Source organism: Camelus bactrianus, chromosome 9 (genome assembly GCF_048773025.1).
Source record: "Camelus bactrianus isolate YW-2024 breed Bactrian camel chromosome 9, ASM4877302v1, whole genome shotgun sequence".
Lineage (NCBI taxonomy): Eukaryota > Metazoa > Chordata > Mammalia > Artiodactyla > Camelidae > Camelus > Camelus bactrianus.
This window is the reverse complement of record NC_133547.1, coordinates 43,405,482-43,432,872: the sequence shown is the minus strand read 5'-3', so window position 1 is coordinate 43,432,872 and position 27,391 is coordinate 43,405,482. Positions and strand designations below refer to the sequence as shown.

The following is a 27,391-nucleotide window of genomic DNA, read 5'->3' as shown; positions in this document are numbered from 1 at the left end:
AAAGCAGTAAATATTTTAAGGGAACAGAGTGACCTAAGATTCACTTGCATCTAGGTGAAAAGATCTACTTCATTCTGTTTGCCAGCAATTAGAATCCTACAGTTAGGTAATCCTAAACGTTTGGGCTAGTTTCAGAGCTGCTAAAACTTGACATTTAAGAGATGATAAAAATGAAAGCATTTCTTCTAATATCAGGAAAAAGACAAGGATGCCCACTCATGCCACTTTTATTCAACATAGTGTTGGAAGTCCTAGCCACAGCAGTCAGACAAGAAAAAGAAATAAAAGGAATCCAAATTGGAAAGGAAGACATAAGACTGTCACTGTTTGCAGATGACATGATACTATACATAGAAAATCCTAAAGACACCACTAGAAAACCACTAGAGCTCACCAATGAATTCAGTAAAATCGCAGTATACAAAATTAATATACAGAAATCTGTTACATTTCTATACACTAACAACAAAATATCAAAATGAGAAATTAAGGAAACAATCCCTTTTACCACCATATTAAAAAGAATAGAACACTTAGGAATAAACCTACCAAAGGAGGCAAAAAGACCTGTACTGTGAAAACTAGAAGTCTCTGATGAAAGAAATTGAAGATGATACAAACAGATGGAAAGATATACCATCTTCTTGGATTAGAAGAACTAATGTTGTTAAAATGAACATACTACCCAGGATAGTCTATAGATTCAATGCAATTCTTATCAAAATACCAAGGACATTTTTCACAGAACTAGAACAAAAAATTTTAAAATTTGTATGGAAACACAAAAGACCCTGAATAGCCAAAACAATCTTGAGAAAGAAGAATGGAGCTAAAAGAATCATGCTCCCTGACTTCATGCTCCAGTAATCAAAACAGTATGGTAATGGAACAAAAACAGACACATAGATCAATGGAACAGAACAGAAAGCCCAGAAACAGTCCTAAAATTTATATAAAATCACAAAAGACCCAGTATTGCCAAAGCAATACTGAACAAAAAGAATGAAGCTGGAAGAATAACTCTCCCAAACTTCAGACAATACTATAGAGCTACAGTAATCAAAACAGTTTGATATTGGCACAAAAACAGACATATGGATCAATGGAACAGAACAGACAGCCTAGAAATAAACCCACACATCTATGGTCAATTAATTTTCGACAAAAGAAGCAAGAATATACAATGGAGAAAAGACAGTCTCTTCAACGAGTGGTGTTGGGAACGCTGGACAGCTGCATGTAAATAAATGAAGTTAGAACACTCACTCACACCATGCACAAAAATAAACTCAAAATGGCTTAAAGATTTAAACATAAGACATCATAACCTCCTAGAAGAAAACATAAGCAAAACATTTTCTGACATAAATCTTAGCAATGTTCTCCTAGGGCAGTCTACCAAGGCAATAGAAATAAAAGCACAAATAAACAAATGGGAGCTAATTAAACTTAAAAGCTTTTGCACAGCAAAGGAAACCATAAGCAAAACAAAAAGACAACCTACGGAATGGGAAAAAATATTTGCAAATAATGTGACTGACAAGGGCTTAATTTTCAGAATATACAAACAGCTTACACAACTCAATAACAAAAAAGCAAAACACCCAAAAAGATAGGCAGAAAATTCAAACAAATATTTCCCTAGTAAAGAGATACAAATGGCCAATGGGCACATGAAAAAAATTCTCAGTATTGTTAGTTACCAGAGAAATGCAGATCAAAACTGGCATGAGGTATCACCTCACACCAGTCAGAATGGCCATCGATAAAAAGTCTACAAATGCTAAATGCTGGAAAGGGTGTGGAAAAAAGGGAAGCCTCCTACAATGCTGGTGGGATTGTAGTTTGGTGCAGCCATTATGGAAAACAGTTTGAGGATTCCTTAAAAAACTGAAAATAGACTTACCATATGATCTAGTAACACCACTCCTGGGCATATATCTGGAGGGAACTCTAATTTGAAAAAATACATGCACCCCAATGTTCATAGCAGCACTATTTACAATAGCCAAGACATGGAAGCAACCTAAATGTCCACTGACAGATGACTGGATAAAGAAGTTGTCCACACATACATATATGTATATATACATACACATACACATATACATATACATACAATGGAACACTACTCAGCCTAAAAAAAGAATAAAATAATGCCATTTGCAGCAACATCAATGGACTTGGAGATTGTCATTCTAAGTGAAGTAAGCCAGAAAGAGAAAGAAGAATACCATATGATATCACTTATATGTGGAATAAAAAAAAAAAAGGACACAAATGAACTTATTTACAAAACAGATTCACAGACATAGAAAACAAACTTGCGGTTACCAGGGGAAAGGGAGTGAGGAGGGATATACTGGGAGTTCGGGATTTGAAGACACTAACTACTATATACAAAATAGATGAAAAACAAGGCCCTACTATACAGCACAGGAAACTATATTCAATACCTTGTAATGGCCTGTAATGAAAAGAATATGAAAATGAATATATATATGTATAAATGAATCACTATGCCGTACACCAGAAATTAACATAACTTTGTAAATCGACTATACTTCAATAAAAAACAAACCCACAAAAAACACAAACAAACAAACAAAAAAGCCCAGAAACAAATCCAAACACTTCCAGTCAGTCAATCTACAGAAAAGAGACAAGAATATATAACAGAGAAAAGACAGTCTCTTCATGGGAGGAGGTGAGTTCAGTATCCTACCATGCCATGCTGGATCATACCTCCCTCAGACCAGTCATGTTTCCCTTGATTATTTCTAATGGTTGATGTAGTTTTTTAAGATGTAGTTTATTGCTTCCTACTTTGTTATAGAGCAATATCCCTGATGAACAAAGATGCAAAAATTCTCAACAAAACATTAGCAAATCGAATTTAAAAATACATTTAAAGGACCATACACCATGATCAAGCGGGATTTATTCCAAGGATGCAAGAATGGTTCAATATCCACAAATCAATCAGTGGGATACACCAAATTAACAAAATGAAGGATAAAAATCATATGATAATCTCAATAGATGCAGAAAAAACATTTGACAAAATTCAGCATCCATTTATAATGATTCTCAACAAAGTGAGTAGAGGGAACATGCCTTAATATAACAAAGGCCATATATATATGACAAGCCCACAGCTAACGTCATACTCAACGGTAAAAAGCTAAAAGCTTTCCCTCTAAGATCAGGAAGAAGGCAAGGAGGCTCACTCTTGCCGCTTTTATTCAACATAGTATTTGGAAGTCCTAGCCATAGCAGTTAGGAATGGATTACTACTCAGCCATAAGAAAGAATGAAATTTTGCCAATTGTGACAACATGGATGGACCTTGAGGGCATTATGTTAAGTGAAACAAGTCAGACAAAGACAAATGCTACATAATCTCACTTATATGTGAAATCTAAAAAAGAAAATAAACGAATAAACACAACAAAACTCATAGATACAGAGAACAGAATGGTGAACGGGAAGGGGCCTGGGGGGTAACTGAAGTGGTTGAAGGGGATCAAGAGGTACAAACTGCCAGTTATAAGTGAGTCATGGTGATGTAATGGGGACTGTGGTAATAATACTATAGTGCATATTTGAAAGTTGCTAAGGGAGTAAATCTTAAAACTTCTTATCACAAGAAAAAAATTTGTAACTTTTTATGGTGATGGATGGTAACTAAACTTATCATGATGATCATTTTGCAGTGTATACAAACATCAAATCATTATGTTGTGCACGTGAAACTAATGTCAATTATACTCTGATAATGAAAAGAAAGAAAAAGAAACAATCAAGGTATTTCATATTTGCCCTGTATAGGGCAACCTGCCTTAAGCTTTATTTGTCTCTGATGATCATTTTAACCATAACCAATATGACTAAGTAGATCAAATGTTCTAGTCAGAAATAGAAGCATGTCATTTTAAGAGAATATTGTTATTCAGCTAACTTCCAAGCATGACAATAATGTAGTCTTTCTTGATATTATGCAAAAAACTTTAAATATGTTCTTAAATTCTAAAAAGCACATTACTCTTTGTCATTCAAACTAAGGGCAAAACAAAAATAAACCCATTATATTTGTTCTCTAAACTAACTGTAAATGAGAATCCTGTATAAATAAAATTCTAGATTTAAATGCTTTGCAAACATAAACATGTGTTACTCTCCAGTTTACAGCTGCCATATTCAGTTTTTACCTAGTTTTAGCCTCAGGTATTATGACACTAACAGAAAGGCAGTTCTTCATATTAATGAAACTGTTAGAGAAAAAAATCTTAAAAAAAAAAAAAAAAGAACAGAAAACAAAACTACCATATTCTACCAAATCTCCCCATAGAAGTTTAAACAGGAACAGCCAAATTCCAAAATATTTAAACTTACAGACTGGTCAGGTCCATCTCCTCCCAGCACTCTGAAGCCAAACCCTGACTCCTGTTTCCGAAGAAAAACATCCAAATCTTTGGTGTTTGGTGCTAAGGAAAACCAGAAAATAAATATATATAAACATACGTACATATAAATATATATATATACACATACACATACATAAAGATAAAGATCTGCAACTGGTTAAATAAGTATGAAGTCAATTATATATAATGTCCATTTTTCCAAGGTAAATTTAGATCTATTTCTAGAATTAAATAAATTAAAAAAATTAAGCCTATGTAAATCTATAATTTGACTTTGGAAAACATCTATCATTAGCAAGAAAATTAGTATGAAAATGAACTTCTGCCTTATGCACAGTCTCTTCTCATCATCTCTCAGCTGGACTCCTCTAAGGGATCCACTCTTTGTTTCCTACTCAGATTGCACACCCCTCTGATTCACCATCCTCCACACTCCTGCCAGGAAAATCTTTCTAAAACACAAGTCCAGTCATTTCATGCCCATAGTTAAGAGCACTCTGTGGCTCTCCATCGTGTATATCACTGTCTGCAGCTCCCTCAGATCAGCATAAAGCCCTCCACAAGCTACTCCTGCCCGCCCCTCTGGTTTCCCTTGCCAACCACTCCCGGCTAAACCCAACCACTTGCAGAACTCAGGCCATGCAAGGTCAATGTGCATACGTTACTCCTTTCTTTCTTTCCTTTTTATCTGTCTCATAAACACCTCTCTGTTTTTGAAGACCTGGTTAAAGCTTAACTTCCCAGACGAAGCAGTATCTGGCACTTTCTCCTACCCACAGTGGTAAAATTGACCATTTCCTACTTTAGATCCCAAGTCAACCAGTTCACTCTTCTATTATTGCACCTGTCAGGGGCTTATTTGTACTTACTTGCACACTTACTTGATTAGCTATTTGGCTTCCATTTCGGTTTAATCATCTTTTTGGGTGCAGGGCCTATGTAACCTATTACCCCTGTATTCCCATTACCTACTATGATGTCAGGTAGATGGCAGGCACTTAATACATGGTTTTGAAGAAAATAAATGAATGAATGTTGAGTGTAAATGGAAGAAGCCCAGAGTCATATTAAAATGGGAATGAAGGAATAACTCCAACGTGGTTTTGAAAGATGGGAAAGTCCGAGTTTTTTAAAAAAATTCTAATTGATTTTGTTGCATGCTCTCCTGAAACATTCCCCAGCTACTTACGTTTATCTTCATATAAAGTCTTAGACTTCAGGTAGACCTCAGAAGGATCCAGTTTCGGGGATCCTGACCTGATAATGCTGGGTGGGAAAGGCATGGGCTGGGGGATGGGCTCATTTACGGCCTCCAAACTTCCCGAATTTTCCTTTTTATCTGTTTTCTGAAATGGAAAAGGGCCTTCCTCAGTATTTCAAAAAACCAGATGGTTGATGAGTACATAAAAACTGTTGCCTGAAATGGGTATGTCAACTGATTACAGCTGTAGAGGTGGAGGGGTCAAAGCCACAGCACATCTGCAGTCTTCCAGGAATTCCCTTCCACAGCATGTGTATTTGGGTTAGAACACAGTTCACTTAAATTAGAAAAAGTTTATTATGCTCTCAACCAAAAGGCCTTAATTAGCTTATGTTTAAGCAATTCTGCCCTTTTCCCCACCACCAAAATGCAAATTGACTTTGAGAAGAAGATAAATAGGGCTACAACCCAAAGCGGCACTTGTAAGTAAAGCAAGAGGGAGGCTCTGAGAGAACACCTCCATACAAGTCTTGATAAACCCCATCTCCCCACTCCCTGAATTTAATTCCCAGTGAAAATGTTTAAGAGAATTTTCTTTCTAAGAAAATAAAACAGGAAGTGTTAACTCTAATTTGGGTTATAAAGATGACACTGTGAAAACCTGCACAGTCAATTTAAGCATATTACGAAAAAAATGCACTATGCCAGGGAATCAGATAAGGGAAAACAGAATAGCATATTTTCATCTGATCTCTTTCAGATAGAACTTTTCCCAAATAACAGCCAAGCAAAATGATTTCTTTAATAAAATTTTAAAAAATGAAATCCAATAAATAGCCTAAGAAACTAAATACTATGGTTTTGAGAACAGGTTGTTATACTGAGCTATTAGGAGACAGAGATGATAGATGTTTGTGATAAAATAATGAATGTGACTAGAATGCAGGGGCAGCGGGAGGACAGGTGCTACAAAGTGTTATGCTGGAGGGACCCCTCCCTGACCCAGACCTAGTCAGATGGCAGGGAGACAGGAGCAGTCTCCCTTTTCTCTTGTGTCCTAGAAGAAGTGAGAGGGCATCAGAGACTTTCATCAGTTACAAAGCATTCAGTCACCATGGCTGCACTGGCATCCTTTATAAACAGACATGGTAGTGCAAGAGTTAAAAATGATTACCAGAGGGGCCAGAGAAATGGAGAAAAATATGGCACAATTTTAACTGAAGAGACAAAAAGAATTTCTGTTCACACCGCATCTAACTGGTACAGTCTATTAAATGCTGCGTGTTTCTCTCCTTTTGATCCATAAAACAGCAAATCTGCAGAGCACCGTATTTGGTGGGCCACAGAGAATTAATCCATTTCATATCTGATGGTCTTTTGTTTAGTAGCCTATGGTTTATGGTTATGGAAGACCATCTTTTAGCTTTCAGATGATAGACTCCAAATCATGCAAACTAGAGCTAAATTAGGATATTTACATAATTGTCTTTATAGCCACATCCAGGTAACTGTGGATATTTACGTAGCTACACGTGTGTACCTGGCACAGTTTCTTTCATAGCATTATCTGGTGCATCCTTCTTTTCCGATCTTATTCTCTATACAGGTCCTCAAATAGGCTAGTCAGTTATTTAGAAGAATGCCAAACACTGTTTCAAATCTGAAAGCCTCTCAGCTTGATAAACAAACTGAGTAGAGTCTACAATGACTCTAGAAAGTCTTATTTAGTCTTAAACATCAGAAGGTTGTCTTAAGTGGGCATTTACAGTCCCCATGACCTTATGTGCAACTACGACATCTTCTCTTTGTAGATATCTCTGTCTAGTAAGCTATTTCTTCCCCTTGCTCCTCTGAAACAAAAATGAAGAAAGTAAAAGGACTGATCAATAGGCACTTTAATGTGTCCACATTTTACTACCTAGAGGACAGAACTATTGGTAGTACAGGCCTCTAATATTCCTCCAACAGTAATACTTCACCAGGAGAGCACACCTCCTTTCTAGCGGGCTTTTTCTAACTCACACGCTTCGCTAGAGTAGAAGCCCAGGGCAGAACGCCCCCCGACCTCTCCAGTCTGCAATTGCCACCACTGTGAGCGGCTCTCTCCACGTGGTGGGAAGAAGCATTTGAGGACCGTGGTATACTCACCATTTTGGCAGTTTTAGTTGGTGAAGGAGGACCTTAAAAAAAATGAGCCACATTTTAAAAACAGAGGAAGCATTTCCAGATCACAAATACTGCTCATGTTTATGATAAAACTAGATTCAGCTTTTAGTAGGCTAGTAAATTATGTCCAACACATCCTACATGCCAGACATTATACACATATTATTTTGTTTTTTATGACAATCCTAAGACATAAATGTTACTACCTTTTTATAGATAAAGTAAATGAAGACTCAAATAGATTAACATTACTTTCCTACACCGTCAAACCAACAGGTAACAAGGCAGGAAATTGACACCCAACCCGTTTAATACCAAACCCTGGGCTCTTATTTGTCAGAACTCTGAATAACTCTCCAGCCCTCACTAAGAGATCTGCACCTACTCTGAGCATATTCCCCTGTGTCACCCGGAGAAGAAACAAAAATAGTTCAAAGAAATGAGAATAATGAAAAATACCCCAGTGAAGTTAAACTGCTCATTTGCCTCAAAAAATGAAAACTAAAAGCCAGAGAGATACGTGTGAAGGGCTAAATTTTATTCTTTAAAATACTAGTCATTCACAGATATGGATTTTAAAAAGCCCATTAAAGCCCAACTTTGTGATTAGTCTTTGGAAATGGATTTATGTCTGGGAGCAGTTCAAGACAGTTGATGACCTTGGAAAATAAAAATTATGTTTCTCTCGCATGAGTACTGTGGGGTTTAATTAACATTTATGGACAGATACTAGAGCTTAAGATAAAAGCTTTATGAGCACAAGCTATCATGATTGCTTTACAGAACAGATTAACACACCATCCAACGTTTTGCTTCTTCACAGAGATGCTAGCTCTTTCAAAGCATCTTTGGTACATTACAGAGGTCCAGATGAAGTACCATGGGTTCAAAGAGTCCACTTCTATTATTGCCATCAGCAGAGAAAACGAAATTAAGAGGACATATTTCATTTGAAGTAGCACATGTTGTGACTCTCTCTAATCATTAAAGTCATAAATTAGATTTTTAAAAGAATATAGAGGGAAAGAAATCCATAATGGACACAAATGAAACCACTAATAACTAAAAAAGCTGCTGCAAAAGATACTGCTCATGGAAGCAGAGAGACCTTAAGGAAAATGCACACCGATTACCAGTTAAGTCTGCTGAGAAAAGAGAGATTCTGACCTGTAAGGAAGAATGATTAACAGATAAAAATGCATGAACAATGAAGATTTTTCCTTACTGTGCTTTTACTCACCTCCTCTTAAGATAAGCAATGGTACATCTGCACCTACTGGAAACTGCTTTAGCACCTCTACCACTTGGAGATGTGTTAAATTCTGCACATTTTGGTGGTAAATTTCCTTAATTATATCCCCTTTCTGTAGGCCTTGACACCACTGACTATCCAATATCATTTTCACCTTCTGTCCAGTTGGGCTGTCTGCAATTGCAAACCCAAAGCCTTTGGGGCCCTTAATCAGAGGGATAGTCACTAGTTCAGGCTGGGAGCTGCCTGAAGATGCCATAGATGCTCTCTGCTCGCTCAGATCTGATGGTCCATTGAGACGATCACTGATCAAGGTGTGTCCTGATTTTCCATTCTGGTCCAGAACCACTGCTCCTGACTTAAAATCCTGAGTATTCATGCCAGTCTCTCCCTTAGTTAATGACTGTCCATTGATGACAGGGATAGCAGCAACAATGTCCATAACAGGATCTTCATTGTCATCAGGAAGTGGATAACCACGACATAAAGTGAGGTTTACATACTGATTGACAGGCACCAGCTGAAACATCTGGACAACATCTGCATGGGTGTGACCAAGGACACAGCTGCCATTGATGTCTACAATTACATCACCTGGTAAAACACAATCATGTTAAAAATATTCAAACCACCAAATAAGGCAATTTTATGTGGGGGGAGAAGAAAAATGACTGAAATTTATTTAGCATCTCAATTTGAATTCTAGAAGCCTCTTACAGTACATTAACTACTGAAAAGCTAGATTTTGAACACAGACATGTCATTCTCCCTTCTGTGACTCCTCTCTAAAAAGAATATATGAATGTGTAAAATCTTAACTATCTTAGTGGTAAAGAGCTGTAACCTGAAGCACAAGTGAATCTTTTAAAAAGTAGCTGCAAATTTATATTATCATTGTTAGTATATCCTATGAGACATATCTCAGTGGTCACACAGAGCTGGGCACCTTATAGTCAGTATTCAGTACACAGAAGAGGAGCAAATAACTCCACTGGCTACTTGTACAAACAGACAACTTTAAATAGCACCTTATTTCTTGATTTTAAGTAACCATTGGTTACAATGTCCTGAAAAATTCATTCGAGTTTGAACAATGTAGGGCTGAAGTTAGAATAATTACTTATGAGTGTATTTTCTTTTAGCACTCTTTTGTGCGGAGATTTTCAATTTAGTGTAATTCAGTTTTCAAAAGGGGAAATAAGCAACAAAAAAATTCAACACAAGCAAAGAACATATTATTTAAGATGCTGAAACATTCAGCTGAATTAATCCTTGTAAAAGCTGGTTTTGCTTTCCACATTTTACATTATTATGACCACTTTGGTTGCAGTGTCATTACCACTTGACATTCATCAGTTGTGTGTTTTTTAATTCAGCTTTAACTTTTAAAATTTGTCCTCTGATGTCTCATCTATTTGCTGCTTTTATTAGAATATGATTATCTAACAGGTTATTGCCAAATAAAGGTGCTTTAAATTGTTCTGATTGCGTGTAGGCTTTGAAAAATCAACATGAACGGTAGTTAAAAATAAATGTTAGTTCATTAAAATTTGTTTCAAAATCCAAGAAGATACTGAAATTAAACTAATTAGAAACAAAGTTTTGATTTTTCCTCCCTGGTCGAAGTTCCCAGAATTTTTATGGAAGTATTGCATTGCTATGTAAATTAATAACGGTTTTAGGCAAATCTGAATTTATACCATAAAATCCTGACAGCATATACAATAACTACAAGATGTGTTTCATAGACAAAACACAAAAAAGTCAAAATTGAAGACTTAGAAAAAAACCTTATGATTAATTTTAATCTCCAGCAATTGTTAATTTTATAAAATAATAAAGGAGAGCTAAAAATTTTTCTTTATAACTTTTGATTATTTTAAGCTTCCTTGTTTTAAGTTTCTATCACCTAAATGGGGAAGCATAATATGAGAGATCTCATATCCTGACTGAAAATAAGTTCATATGTGCCATTAAAAGTAAGATGACAATTGAACTGTCCAAATGGTATTTACACATGGTGTGTGAAAAAACAGATTAGAAAAGTCTAGCAAACTGTAAGAAGCAACCTCAGTGGAATACTAAAATCTTTCTGGAAAAAAGTATTTAAACCTTCCCCATAATCAGTAACTAGTCTTAAACTTCCTCTAACCCCCTCAGCCATAAAAGCTGCCAGCCACATAAAAATATCTACCAATTATCAAGTAAAGACTTTGGGAGAACTATGTAAAAGACAAATTTGTACAGCTCTGTAAAATGGTAATATTATTGTCTATAATTCTTAACATAGCAGTTTAATTTTTATTAACAGCCTCACAGAAGCAAAAAAAAAAAATCAACTTGGGGAAAAAACTTGGGATATAACAATTTACTCAGAATCACTATAAACACCACAATGGATCATTTTTCAAAAAAGATTATAGGTAAATATTAACCAACTCCAAAATTACCCTATATAATCAAAGAAAATCAAATAATCAAATAGTTTTCTGAGATGGTTAATAAGTCTACAGCTTAGTACAGCCAAAGAGTTATCTCAAAATTATACAGACTAAAAAATTAATAAAAATGTTTTCACTAAGTTTCCTCTTATCTGCAAAAATGACCCTCCCTCAAAACTAGCATGCACTTAGTTTAGAAGATAAACTATTTTAATATAGGAATCTCCTTCTTCACTTGCATAATTTAGTTCTCTCTCTCATTTACATATATGTAAATTATACATGATACATATGTACATAGCTATTAATATACTTGTTATATATAAATTACATATGTATAATATATATACATTTGCACTATAATTTTTGTTATAGTATCACAATTCTTCAAGTAATTCTGAAAAATCTGTTACCTGGTGCAATTTTCCCATCCTGAGCTGCAGGACCATCTTTCAGCACATTTTTCACTTGTAGGAACTCATCAGGCCTATCTCCACCAATAATGGTAAAACCAAATCCCATTGTGCTTTTTTTCAGTGATGCTCGAACAAGGATGCCTTTAAGCTGGGATGGATCTCGAGTAAAGTGTGATTTTTCCGTATCTGTGGGAAAATGAGAAACAAAAATAATTACAATGAATACATCCCTCAAAGCTAATCTCCAAGTTAATCTATATAACTTAAATATAACAAACCATAAGAGAAAGAAAATAAGAGAGAATCTAGTGTTATAGAACAGTTAGAATTTGAATTCATAACCTAAATCACTGAAAAAAAAAAAACGTAACCAATGAATCATTTCTCTTTTAGAGGACCTGTCTATGTTATTTGAAAGGTAAAAGAATCTATTTTACCTCCTCCTCACTGCCTTGTTTGTACTTACTTTTTCTCACCCCAAAGAGTCTTTTATATGAAGTCAAAATGACATACCTCAGGGACAACTTTTATTATTAAATTCCTAAAAAGCTTTGGGCATTCATTCAGCTGTACATTTCATTTGAATAAAGCAGCTACTGAGCTCTATGTAGAAAACACTATACTAGGAAGATGAAGGCAACTGTCACAGACTTAGAAAGGAGAGTACATCGAGAACTTTTTATAATTCACAACTCGGGCTTTCTGTAGCCTCTAATTTATATCTGATGAGAGAAGCAAATTCTTGCACTATGAGTAAATAGCCTCATGCCTCTTTCTCTTTTACTCATGTTTAGTGGATACGTTAGGAAAAAAAAATAAGCACAGCTTCTTTAAAAAGCCTATTTTTAGAGGTTTCCTCTGATGATCCTACAGCTAAAAGTGATCCATACTTGCAAATGCTACCTCCCTTCTCTTCCCCAGAAACGTTCCCTCCTCTCTTCCACTCGGCACTTATGAAAACCTGTACAATAGTTTTCATAAGGTTTTGTACAGGTTTATAATTTAAAAAGCATTGTTTAAATAATCTTTTAAAAAAGTGGCTTAAACTTTCTGGACAAATCACTTTTTAACAACTTTACTGAGATACAGTCCACATGTGATAGAATTCAGCCACTTAAGGGTACAAGTCAATGATTTGTAACCATCACCATAATCTAATTTTAGTACATTATCCTCCTCCTCTCATACGCCAAAGAAGTCCTCATGCCCATTAGCCGTCGCTCCTCACTTCTCCCCAACCCGCCTTCACACCCTGGTCTTAGGCAACCACTCATCTACTTGCTATCTATAGATTTGCCCAATCTGGACATTTAATATAAACGGAATCATATAATCTGTGGTCTTTTGAATGGTTTATTTCACCTGGCATACTTTTTATGAGGTTCATTGTGTTGTAGCATGTGTTAGTACTTTATTCCTTTTTTATTGCCAAGTAATATTCCTCTGTACAGGAACTGTGTAAATGTATCACATTTTACCCATTTATCAGGTGATGGATATTTGAGTTGTTTACACTTTCTGGCTATTCTGAATATGAATAAAGTTGCTATGAACACTCACATACAAGGTTTTATGTGGGTAAATATTTTCATTCCTCTTAGGATTATATTGGGAGTGGAACTGCAGCAGTTACCATAAACATACTGTGACTATGTTTAATATTTTGAAGGACTGCCAAACTTTTCCAAAGTGGCTGCACTATTTTACATTTCCACCATCAATGTATGAGAGTTCCAATTTCTCCACATCCTTGCAAACACTTGCTACTGTCTGCACTTTTGGTTATAGCCCTTCCAGTATTCGTAGAATGGTCTCTCACTGTGGTTTTGATGCTCATTTCCTTAATGACTCAAATGAACAATGGTGACTTGTTTCATATTTAGACCATATTTGGCACTAGTCTCAAGTGCAGGGTTAACTATGTGTATCTGTTGCTGCCCTCTTAGCAAAGTGTTCTAAGAGGCATGCCTTAAAGCTTGTCAGTTATAAAGGAGCAATCCTTGGGTCTGCTCTGCATGGTTGCATAGATGATGCAGTACGTACACGGCTCCTTTAAGAGACAGGGCAGCCCTGGAAATACTGATAAAGACAGGTGTGGGGTGGGAATAGGTCTACTTTATTTGTTACGTTCTCCCCAGATTTTCTGATTTCTTACAAATACAAGTACTTGACACTAAAAAAAAAAAAAAAAAAATAGCTTTTTTGGGCTTCTTAAAGTAGAGAACTAGACTCCAAACAGCAGTGCAGCCACCGCAGTAAATACCATTTTGTGAGGCCTCTGAATGCGGACAGCCAGCCTGCTTGTGGTGATACCTCTGGGCATTGCTGAGCTCCTGATGAGCCTCTGACATTCTAACTAGCAGCTCATCTCTGAATAAAATATTACTTAAAAAAATTATTTGACATGCTCAAAGTCCATTCAGTTATTCAGCTTAATGATGACTGCCCGCTAGGGCTGCCCATCAGACTGTGTAGATAAGATCATTTGTTTAGCTACTGTGTACTTAGGCACTTGAGAAAAATATCTTTGATGAAATGTACCTTTCTCATTTTTACATCAAATATTGAGATATTTCTGGTGAGCTATCCCATGCTTTAGTCCCCATGAATATCAGGATAAGACTGGCTTCCGAGAGCTACACCAGAAAATCAGCCCATAAGGGATGAGCTCCAAGATACGCAAACAGTAAAGAGGGAGAGAAAGTTCTGGTAAACACCTAATTTGAGAAACTACTAAGAAAACAGCCAAAGCCAATTAAAAGTTGGTCAGAAGTAGATCTTATCATAATATCTTATCATAGAAAAGCAATGGGGAGAGGGTATAGCCTAGTGGTAGAGTGTCTGCCTAGCATGCACAAGGTCCTGAGTTCAGTTCCCCAGAACTTCCACTAAAAAAAAAAATAAAAACTTAATTACCTTCTCCCCCCAAATAAAAAAAAAGTAAGAAAAACAACAACAACAAAAAGGAAAAATAAGAAAAGTGAGAATAAGAAAGGAAGAAAGAAACTATCGTTGAGTCTAACAGTCCTGATTTTAAATCCAAGCTCTGTGATTTAGTTGAGTGATCCTGGAATGTTATTTAACCTTTTTAAGTCTCAGTTGCCTCATATATAAAATGCAGATAATAGTACTTAATTCATGGCATTGTTACAGGGATTAAATTAGGTAATACATACAAAGCATGAGAAACAATGCTTGGCAAATAGTAAGTGCCCAATACATGTAGATAAACACAAACCCATACAGGCTGTCTAAGGAAGGAGGTTCACAAACCTGACTACCTCTGTCCCTGTGGCAAGTATATCCCTTAGATGGACTCATTAGACAACTGTAACTCGATGCCACCAAGGCATCTGGATGGGGAAAATATTATTAATAACCTTGCAGCAGTATTTTGAGGCTTAAATGAAATGCTGTATATAAAGTATCTAGTTCAGCACTTCACTCAGTATCTCTACAAATGGTAGCTATTATCCTTCAAGGACTAACATAACTTCTATCATTTCTAGGAAGCCTTTCCTTCTCTCCCACAGTCAGATTTAATTTCTCTCTCCTTTGTTCCAACACTATTGTTTACATCTCTATTATGATACTGTACTAAAATTATGTGTCTATTTCCTTGACTAAGTTGTGAGCTCCTGAAAGACCAGTGCTGAATTATTACTCTCCTTTTAATGACCAGCTCATAGGAGAATGCCTGGCTATCTAAATTAATAAAACACATGGTTCCTGCCTTCAAGGAGCTTAGAGTTCATAAGGGAGAGAAGATCTCCCTTGATATGTGCCATGGAAGACACGGGCATTCAGAACTACATGTTATAACACAAAGAACTGTGAATCTGAAGTTGGTAAAACTAGGTTCAAATTCTAGCCTGACACTATGATTCTAAGCAAGTGGCTTAATTTTTACTAAAGTTTGCTTCTTTATGTGTAAAATGGGGATTCATGTTTCTCTTTCAGGTCATGTCCTCTGTCTACTCTCTTTCACAGTCAGAGCTACCAAAATAGTTAGCTAAACCCACTGTCTTCACTTCTATACCTCCCATCCCCTCTTTATTCTATTGTAATTTTATTTCATTCTTCCCTTGGCTCTTGCTAGAGTAACAACTGACCTCCATATTGTTAAGTCCAATGTATACTTTCCAATTTTCACCTTTCTTGACTTTTCAGCACCATGTGACACAAACACTCAACTTCTCTTTGAAACTCATCTCCTCTCATGGCTGCCTAGCCTCACAACCTCATCCTCATTACTATCCTACAATACCCTATGCTCTGGACATTTGTATCTGTCCTCTGACCCCTGGACCACCATTTCATACTTCTATGATTTTATGTATTTTGTTCCTTCTACCTGGTATGCCTTCTTGCTCTTCTAAAATTTTTATCTGCCTGATTTAACTTTTCCTGACACTTCCAGACCCAGTTCAAATATGTCTGTTTTGCAAGTTCTCTTGCCCCTTTGACTTCCTCTACCAAAACAAAGTTAAGCACTCCCTTCTTTATGCCACCACTGTACCTTGTACATCTCTGTTAATAACAATGAAAGCCATCATTTACTGGTCACCGTGTGCCAGATGTGTATTTGTAAGCACTTTACATGTGCTGATTTGCATACTCAGAACCACCATAAGAGGTAAGAACAACTATTATTCCTACTTTATAGATGAGGAAACAGACACAAAGAGTTTATAAAACTTATGCAAGGTGGAATGCAAACCTGTTCCACCCCTGCACATTTAACTACTAGTACAGGATAGCACCTATCACCATATATTGTAACTATTAGTTTCCTGTTTTAGACTGAACTCTTGAGGGCAAGACCTCTCTTACTCTTAATCATTTTTTAATACCATGTGCTTAGCAAAGCACTGGGTATACAGTAAGTGCTCAAAAATATTTGTTAACTTAAAAGGTTTGCTAAATCAAATGCAAAACTTAAGGGAAGAGGCTATGTTTTTTAAAAAGTAGTTATAAGAAAAAACTGTTTCTCTCCTTGGCAACAGAAGTGAAGAATCTACTAGATTAATACAATATGACCATAGAGACTGCTGGTTATTAATGACCAGAGGGGGAAGAATTAGAGGGGAGGAAATGAGGAAGGATGAGTAGGATATAAGAAATTCCCAGGCAGCTCTTTCAAAATACACATGGCTAGGCTTACCAAAATCTCAGGACCTATGTATTTTTCAAATGTTCCAGAAATGATCTGATATTACTAATACCCTGCCATCCCACTTGAGAATCAATGATGTAGGCAAATAATATAGTGGGTTTATTTATTATTTAGTATTTGTTCATAGCAGTTAATGAAGAATCCTGAATGATTACTGATGTTAAAGTAAGCAATTAACTTGGGAGATGCTCATAATGAATTAGAGATTTCATATTGGCTTATTAGCCTTAAACACCAGGAAACAATCCAGTCTTCACATAAAAATCTCAAACCCACAACAAAGCTATTCAATCCCTTCTCCCAACAATTTCATACTTTCTTTATAAGCAGCATGAGAAAAATATCTCAGGATTTTCAAAATGTCTGGATGTTTTATTCAGATTATTCATATCTCTACAGTGACATAAATTAGACCTCTGTTCAATTTCAAAGCCCTGACAATAAAAAATTTAAACTCACTTCCATTATTTCAGCATATAAACTTCACACGTTATTTTAGAAGAGAAGATAAAGGTAAAAGTTCTACCTGGTTTTGAAGACCCAGTATCAGCCTGTCCTAACTGCTTTTTCCTTTTGGCTTCTTCCACTGGATTTTCAAACTGGGTTTTCTGGTTAAGGTGACTGTAAAATGTAGAAAAATGTGCATTTCAGCTTAATAGGAAAGAATTACGTATTTTAAAATAGACCATCATACTGTTCCATCAATAAAGGTTAAGGGACAAATATGTACCTTTAAGCTGTGGAACCCAAAGACACTGAAAGGTCATCATGTAAGGGGCTTCTGGAAACTAAAGAAGGGCCTAGAAGATGCCTAGAAGTCAAAGCTGCTAAATATTTACAATAACTTCTTTACAAACGTTCCCAATGTAGCTAATAACAGTTTCCCAAACCATAGTAGAAGCCCTCATACATGATATTATCAGAACTGTTGATAATTAACCAGTTAATTTTTTTAAAGGCAGTTAATGGTAGGAAGCATCCAAGTTTCTCTAAAGTGAAACAGCTGTCAAGACACTTCTGAAGAAGTCTTCTGGAATTTTACTATTATTTTTCCAACTGACTCATCCATATCAATGTAGCAGCAACTAAGAAAGTGACTAGCCTTTACCAAACTGTATCACAGAACAATTCTTTCACACTTAAATTTCTTCAAAATATATAATATATATTATATTTTATATAATAATTATTATATATTAATATATAATAATTAATTACAGAATTACAACCTAAGTCTAAGGGGATAGGATATTAGCCAACAGTATTCAATACACTATGGACAAGAGCATGTTTTATGAGGGAACTGAGCATTGGTTATTCCGGAGGTCAGTTAAGTAAGTTGGTTAAGAATGCAACTATTGTACAAAAGATGTCTGAGATCACAAATATATCTAATACATAGAAGCAAGGAGAATTATATTCGAGTGCTTCCACAGTACAAATAGATTTTAGCCAAAAACTATGCATTTTCCAGTAGAATTCTTTTTAACAAGTGACATGAGTGAATACCAATAATTAAACATCAAATCATGAGAGTTTCAGATTATGATTGTCTTCAGATGGGCTGAAAATTACAAAATCTATATGTAAGTAGTTGTAAAACTTGGATATTTACTGTGCCATTTGTGAACACTCATGGTGATGGAGGAGGGGGCAGCAGGGACCGAAAAAAAAAAACAAAAACCCTTATGGCAAGGTATGCTAGCCTCTGAGTATGCCTCTCTATGCCTTTATGCTTCTACAGGCATTATCTACTCTGCCACAGACAGTTCTTTAGTTTCAGGGCTCTAAATATGGCAAGTTCTACTTGACATTGAGTTCTGCTTTCACTAAAACCCAAACATGTTTCTGTTTCATACTATGAGGGGGTACCTTATCAATTGAGTTAACTGTCTAACCCTCTGTGAAACAGAAGATCTTTGGTATTAAGTTAGGTACCGTTTTTAAAAGTTATGTATTAGGTACTGATATTTTACATATTCTTGAAAAAATAAAACAACTAGAAACTGACACTTAGAAAAAGAATAAACCTGTTTAGAAAGAACCTTGGCTCACTTTAACGTCATCTGCAAGAATGACTCACTTTGCCACCCAGGCATTAGAACATAAAAAAGTAGTAATTTGTATTCATACTCTTTGTAATGCGTGGGAGAAGAGAGTAGAAGTATGCAAATGAGTAATCTTTTTCCTGAAAATTCGCTGACAAAAGAATGTAAGATTTTAGTGAAAGGAGTAATTGCATCTGTCACCTTAGACTACCCAGATTAAAATGCCACCCAAACCCCAAAACAAAACAGTAAGAATACTTTCCTTTTCATTTAGTTACTTATACCCATAATATTAACAGATTTTGTTTTCTATATAACTAGCTATGGGAAGTAAGAGAGAATATAACAGATTATCAGATAAATTAAACAAGGGTGCCAAACAAGCATGATTAAATATATAATATAACAAATAATTTGCAATCTCCTCTGTATTGAAATTTTGTGTATAATATATGGATTTAAAGATTTCATCTCAACAAACAAGATCATTAAGCTTCATGAAGAGCTGAGATATTAAAGCAGATGTATATTTTGACTTTGTCACCTAACTGCATCAAGATGGTTAATTCAATAAAATAAGACATTTCTAAATATATAAGCAATCTTATGGAAGGCTTGCCATTAAATTTTGGGAACAATTTTATTTTCAAAAATTAATTAATCCATTTCAGAATCTCATCTTCTAAAATAAATACTTACCAAAAAGACCTGTCATTGCAGTTGGTGTTACTACTACAAGGCTCCTGCCAAAAGCAATCATTGTGCCATCTGGTTTGACAAACTAAGAGAGCCAAAGAGTAGCCATTCAAGTAACAGCTTTTTATCTCCATCAGTAAACTCACTGCAGATTACTATAGTTGAGATTCAAAGCCTAACTAATCTGGGAATCAAGCCACACTCCACAAAGTTCAGCTGAATCCATACTAATGTGCATCTTGAGAACAGCCTGCTCTTTCTTAATCTAATAAATTACCCTCTTATAAAATGAGCTCGTTCTGGGAACAATCATACAAAATCACATCGCTGCCACTGCTGTTGCTTCTAATCAGGCTATTTCACATACCTCCATGACAGCTGGGAGCAGGTCACTTCAGGATTTGCCCTCAAGTTGCTTCAATATTAGTACATCCTTGTTTAATGAGAATCAGATCATTTTAGCCCAAGATTTTATCATAGGCAAATGACTTTCACCTCTTGACCATGTATTCAAATTCACTTGGAATGGATAATGAGGATGAGAATCATTATCTCAGAAATGTTCAGCAGTGTTAGTGGCAAATAATAGTTGACTGAAACCCAATTTAAATAGACTATTAGAGGGGGAAAATATCCCCCAAATTCTTTTCTCCTAGCCTTCAAATATCCCTTTGACTTGAAAAATGTTTTTCTCCTTTTAACACTAAATATGCTTTAGAAAAAGTAACAAAAGAGCTGCTGTATACTTTTCCCATTACAGTATCAGAAAGATATTAAGTAACACAATGGAAATTAAATTAACATAACCTTTCTTTTTTTGTTTGTTTTTGTTGTTTTTGGGGGGGAGGTAATTAGGTTTATTTACTTTTTTATTTGACTGGAGGTACTGGGGATCGAACCCATCACCTCGTGCTTGCTAAGCATGCGTTCTACTACTGAGCTATACCCTCCCCCCATAACATAACCTTTCAATGGTACCAAAATAGTGACACTGTTAATTTATATATTTAAGGGTCAAACTGCATCATTTTCTTAGGGTACAAGTTAGATCTTAAGAAATGATTCCAAAAATCTCTAACCACAGTGACTCAAGTAACAACTTACACATTAAAGGTTAAGAGTTACAACAGCACTCAGTTACTTACTTTAGGGAAGTGGCATTGGTTTACGGCAAAAAGTGATGAAAAACTAATAAGCAATCGTAAGACTAGAAGATTCTCATGTCTGCTATTTTTCCAGGTAATAGTATCATTTTGCCCTCACTGCCTAGGCAGTTGGTGCAGATTCCTAGTTTCCAGGTAAGTAGTTTCTGATGCAATTATTTGCCTGGTACTAAATGCCTGAGGTCAAAATTCTATCTACATTCAATCCCAAGTACCTCCTCTAAAAATAAAATAAATAAGTAAACCTAATTACCTCCCCCCCCCTAGAAATAAATGAAATAAAATATACTTTAAAAAAATTCTATCTACAGCATCTGGAAAGAAGGCAATCCCAGCAATCACAACAATGTAGCAGTTAGATAAATGAAGAAAAGGAAAGAAAAATTAGATGTTGGCGTTATCCTAATTTCGCTGGCTAACACAGGCAGGTGTCTGATGCTCTATTCCAACACAGATTTGTGTTTAAATTTAACCATAACAGCTGTGTGAGAAGCAACTTTCACCCTCCAGAAGAATACTAAGTTTTCTTTGATTAACTCCATGAAAAAGAGAACGCTTTTAATCATATACGTCAAAACTCTGGATCATTATGGTACGATACCCTTAAAGTCCTTCCACTGCTTCAGAACCATGCAGGTGTAGTGTTGAAAGTGACCTTAATAGCTCACCTAGTCCAGTGCCCTTATTTCAGTTTTCTATCTACTACTTTTCTCTTTAGAGGCTGTGGTAGTAATGATAACAATCCAGCTATTAATCATCTGGGCAAGTTTCCCCAGCTCTCTCTACTTACTTCAAAGCCAACTTCTAGGGAGCCCAGAGTCAGTGAAATAAATGCTCACTGTCCCTATCTTCTCACTCCCCTGGTGGCAAAACCCGAAAGTTGGCTTGCAGAAGCATAAAGTGCTGCATTCAGCATCCCTGAATGGTGTGCAATGAAAGGAAAACGTTTGGGAGAACATTCACTGAGGTAAGACACTTACTCAACATAGTATGTCCCGTACTGAGGGTCCTCTATTTTCTCCCAGCCATAAGGAAGTTCTGCAAATAAAAAAGAATTGAGTGAGATTCCAGTTTCAAAACCAAGAAGAACCGAATTTACCGAGTGAATGTGTGTCTTTTATTTCATTATATTAATATGTGGGAGACAGAAAGCTGAGGGCTCACTTTCAAAGAACAAACGGTTTGAGTCTGAGGATCTTCTTCAAAAGTGAGTGAGTGTCTCAGCAAGTAATTAGAAGCTCAGAACAAAAGGCGACTTTAAACTCAAAGGTGTTTATTAGAATCACAAGCCATAAAAATGCTAATTATTTAAGAAATCACCTGCTATATTTCTTTCATTTAAAAAGCTTGATAGAGCTGATGTGAGACACACCCTATAGTTCAATGCAAGGAGCAGCTGCTGGTTAATTTTTTCACTATTCTACAAAAGATCTGTCAATTATTCCTGCTATCAAATCCTGACCCACTTCTCCCCACAGGAAAGTCCAGCCTTGGATTTTTGCCACTTCAAGTGGGCAACCTAGATTTGCTGAAATTCTAAGAAAATATCTACTTTCCCTTGCATTAACTTGATCTAAGTAACCAAAGGAGAATTGATTTAACTACCACAGTGCCTTGTGTAGAAATTCTACTTGTGCTTGGTAACAAAGAAAAATCTTATGTAGGGTTATTCTGTATTATTCCAAGTAACGGACCAATAAAATAGAACGAGAAAAATTAAAGGTAGTTGAATTTCTGATAATTAAAAAAAAAGTCTGGTCTTTCCAACATAAACTGACCCTGTCAAGAAAGAATCCTCTTTCCCTCCCACTTTGTCTGTTTTCCAAAGTAAAGCTGCTGAAGAATCACTTTATTTGTCAGACGTGGATTAAGTTGGCAGGAATGTTCCTCGCAGGTGGCTTTTAGTGCTATCAATTATACACAGGAGCCCAGCAAGAAAGAATTTTTAAAAAACCTACAGTTGTACACTATGATGACCTACCTATTTATTTTCAATTTCTTTTAGAGTGTTTTTCTGCTATACTGAAACACGTATATCTGTGTGTGTGCATGCACACACACACACACACACACACACACATGCACGCACACACATGCACGCACACACAAGACATGCTAGACAGGACACAGGCTCAGGAAATATCAAAGGACTTACCAATTTTATATCATTTAGCTACAGTATGATGTAAAATTTCCATTGTAAGGAACCTGATAAGCTAGACAAACTGTTACGCTTTAATAAAAAGTATTATTCCACATTCAGAATAAAAGGAGAGAACAGATAACAAGCCTCTTGATGAGAAGCTTTGAATCACCTCTACCCCTTTTCTCCAGCATATTTTTTTTTCCTGTGTATGTATATTAATTGGTGATTCTGAAGCTTGGTGAGTTTTTGTGGTTTTCCTTTGAAGGACCAGGCTGAAATATCTGAAGTGGAAAAGATGAGTATAGCTGAGTAACTCCTATGTGAAAACACATCAAAACAACTGAGAAGAACTGGGATGCACTTCAGTTCACTTTGATTCTCCACAGCTATGAAGCCAACGATCACCAATTAAGCAGGTACAATATTTTATGACCCATGTGAGCCATAGAAGAACAAAGAGCATTGTTCATCAGCCATTTCTACAAGGGTTAAGCTGCAACCCACTGCAGTCATGCAGGACAGTGTATCGTGAAAAGAATTCAGAATGAAAACAAAACAAAATGGGATGAGGCACTCTGTGATTTGGATAAATGGGCCCCTAGATAATTAGATACATATCGCAGGAAGAATTTCAATGAACCCAGATCCTTGCATCTTCCTGTATGTAGAAAAGTATTAAGACCATTAACTTGAGAGAGCTGTTCTTGGTGATTAGCAGTCATCTTTTACCAAGATGTATGCTTGACTACATTTATTTCCTAGCCAAAAAATTCATATATATCTGGCTTTTCCTCACCTCTCGAAGCAGTCCCTCAGAGCTACTGAGTAGTGAAAAAACCTCCAACTTACAGCTCTCATGTTGTGCGTTTTTCTTTAAGTCCACACCAAGTAACGGTTAACATGGATAAGAGCAACTGTTGGATTATATCTGTGAAAAATGCTCTATAATAATATTACCAAAGCATTATAATTAGGGATCTTCCACAAAAGAGATATTTTTCTTTAGTAAGACTTTTTTTTGAAATAGCACAGGAAATCAATTGTGCTGCGTAAAGATGAATTCTACAATTGTACCACAATAATTTATGTGATGTCTTTAGAAAATTTGGAAGAATCGGAGGAACTGTAGACAGTTGAAACATTCCACTTGACATCTGAAAAATTCACTAAAAAGGATGTATTAATGCCTAATAAGAATAAAAGATCAACATAAACACATTTCAATGTTAGCATGAAAGTTGAGTCAGCGCTTTAGTTGGCACTTAGAGCAATTAGCAACTAACAGATAAAGTACAGCCCTTTCTTTAGGAGAGTACACAAATTGGTAACTTATTTTCTGGATAACTTGTAGTAATCACTTTACATCCTTACTAGTGACATTAGCCAGTTTTTTTGCAGGGCAGATTCATGCAGATAAAGAAGTGGTTATTATTTGCCCACTTTCGTAAATAAAGGTAATAAAAGCAACACTGAAATGCCTAACAATTTTCTACACTAACCAGTGGATCAATTCATCCACTTTCTTCCTTCTTTTTTCCCCTTCCTTCCTTTTCTTCCTCATGCAAAAATAAAAATTAGAAACAGAACACAGTTCTTGACCTCAAGGAGTTCACAGTCTAAACATGAAAATAGAAGAGATCAACGATACAATGAAGATAAACACAAGCTTTTGGGGGAGTGCAGAGCAGTGACACCAACTGCCTGGTAAAGCAGTTATCAAAAAAACCTTCTGAAAGAGGGTGATGTTTGAGCAGTTTTAGAATGCATTGGGATTAGGGAGAGGGAAGCCATTCCACAGATCAAAGAGCACTGAGGCATTACGAATGCCTGGCATTTTCAGTAATTACAGATAATCTGATTGCACTAGAGTGAAGGTTGTATACAAGGGGGCTTGTCTTCTAAACAAGCACCAAATCACATTTCTGGAGTGCTGGGTTAAGGAATTTGGTCTTTTATTTTGACAATGGTGAAACTGATTAAGCTGGACTATGACATGATTAAATATATATTTGAGAAAGATTATGGGCAGCAGCAATAAAAAATGAAATAGATGGTGTGTAGTGAGAATCAAGGCAGACAAACAAGAAAATCATTAATAGTCTAGTTAAAAAATTAGGAAGGCTGGAACTAAGGCATTAGTAGTGGAAATACAGAGAAAGACTGGGTAATAGAGACAAGGGAGTCCAAGTAATAGGACTCAATGACTAACATGAAGGTTGACGGAAGAAAAGAGGGGAGGAAGCCAAGATGATTCCCAGATTAATGGCTCTTCTTGCATGAAAATGATACATTGATAATTTGCTGGATACCTACTATGAAAATCGCTGTGGGAATAGGACAGAGGTATTAATTTGGATTTAGAGGCATTTAGGAGACAGATAATATGTCAAAAGTGCCTAGCACCATTGGACACTTACGAGATGGCAGGTTTTTTAAAGTCAGAATTGACAGAACTTGGTACTTAATTGCAATGAAGAGGACAGGGCAAGGAAAGAATTGAGGATGATAACCAGTTTTAGGCTCACAGAACTGGGAGGATGTGAAGGCATTTGTTGAGGGCAGGTATACGGAAGACTGAGCTCAGTTTGGGAGGGGTTACATTCAAGGGGCTATGCAATATCCTTGTAGAGATATCTAACAGTCTCTTGGAAATATGAACCTCTTCAAAAGAAAGATGTAGGAAGATAAGGATTTGGGAGACACTGCAGTTAAAGCCATGGCAGTGGACAAGATTACCTAGATAAACTGTGAATAGATAAAGATGGAGAACAGAAGCTTAGGAACATTAACAATTTAAGAAGCAGAGAAAGTAAGAATAGTCAGGGGGATGGTGTCAAAGAAGATAGAAGAGAGCAAATGCTTTATAAACTGTCAGGACTAAAGGTAAGTGCTAAAAAGAGCTCACCAAATTCTGCTATCAAGCAGAAGATGACTGGTACCCTAAAGAAAAGCAGATTCACTCCAAAAGGTAGGAGGCAAAATTCAGCACATTGTAGTATTGAAGAGTAAAATAAAAGGTGGAGCCCTTAAGATGAGATAGCCTTTTTTTTTTCCTCTTTTTTTCCCCCTGGAAGCTTGGTTGTGAAAAAAAATTGTGTAAGAACCATGAGGAGAAGTAAGGTCAAGAGGAAATATGTTTATTTACTGCTGAGATAGGAAAGACTTAACCATATTTTTCTATGTTAGAAGCTAAAATTGATTCAAAAGGCAGAACTATTTCCGACACATCAAGCAGCTGACTGGTTCTAAAGCCCATGAATTTCTTTCTTTTCTCTTCCCAGAGTAGGATTTTTCTTATTTAAATATGTGAATTACAATTGTTTTCTCATTGTGGAGCTCTATTCAGTTGATAATTTTCTTTTACCATTCTCTGAGCTCCACAATGACATCGACATTCAATACATTTTAGTAAAAATGCCTTTAGTAAAAAATGTAATCTTTCTTTCATCATAAGAGAAAATGGGTGGGTTGAGAGCAAAATGGATTCCTGATGTTGAATTTTTATGATAACCATTTAACTAAAACATTCATTATTTTATTTGAGTGGATAATAAATATGTACATCAATTAAACCATCAGATACGGTATAAAAACACAGATTCTGAATATCAGAAGACTGGGGAGAAAACGGCAAGTTTTAGAAACCGTAAGGTTTTTCTAGAAGATTTTAAATGTCCAGCAGGATGCAAACAATATCTTAGAACTATAAAAACTTATATTTAAAATATTATCATTACTATCCCCTTTTGTGCATCTACTCTGTGCAAAGGACTAGGGAGACTGTCAGTAAGTTAGAGATAGTCTAGTCTGGACATAGCCTATTGTGGGGCTATTTCTCCCCTATTCAGGGAGGAGACAAAGTACACGGCAAAAGTGGCAAAGACTGGCTGAGCATAAAATAGGCAGGCTAGAGGTTCCGAATTTTTGGGTCCCCACAGGGAAATACAGGTGATGTTAGAAAGGCATACCCAGTTATGGGGGTGAGAGAGTAGCCCTTACAGTCAAAGGTTTTCAACATTCCCAGAATGCTGAGTATAATTTTGGTTGCTCTGTCTTAAGAAAGATATAATCAAGATGACCATCTAATGTGGACATTTTTGAAAGTAAAAGGGGACACTACTAATAATTATGCTGGGACAATAGGAATAAGCTGGGTTAGTCTTGGGCCAACCGAGATACACAGTCACCCATGTAAAGAGCATTAGAGAGACACATTCATCCAGAGGAACAGTTTGAGTTTCTTTGAGCCCCTTTACTTC

The 27,391-nt window shown here is 36.0% G+C and overlaps 1 protein-coding gene across 2 annotated transcripts in view; it reads right to left on the bottom strand.

Moving 5' to 3' along the window:
- The window catches only part of MAGI3 (membrane associated guanylate kinase, WW and PDZ domain containing 3), a 219,073-nt gene that overhangs the window by 30,022 nt on the left and 161,660 nt on the right, over positions 1-27,391 (bottom strand). For both annotated transcript variants that reach the window (XM_010968506.3, XM_074370220.1), the window contains exons 7-13: positions 21,967-22,024; positions 17,606-17,700; positions 11,901-12,089; positions 9,035-9,640; positions 7,777-7,808; positions 5,617-5,773; positions 4,396-4,487 (exon numbers count right to left, since the gene is read on the bottom strand). In XM_010968506.3, coding sequence (XP_010966808.2) covers positions 4,396-4,487; positions 5,617-5,773; positions 7,777-7,808; positions 9,035-9,640; positions 11,901-12,089; positions 17,606-17,700; positions 21,967-22,024 — 1,229 coding nt within the window. The remainder of the gene's footprint in view (positions 1-4,395; positions 4,488-5,616; positions 5,774-7,776; positions 7,809-9,034; positions 9,641-11,900; positions 12,090-17,605; positions 17,701-21,966; positions 22,025-27,391) is intronic.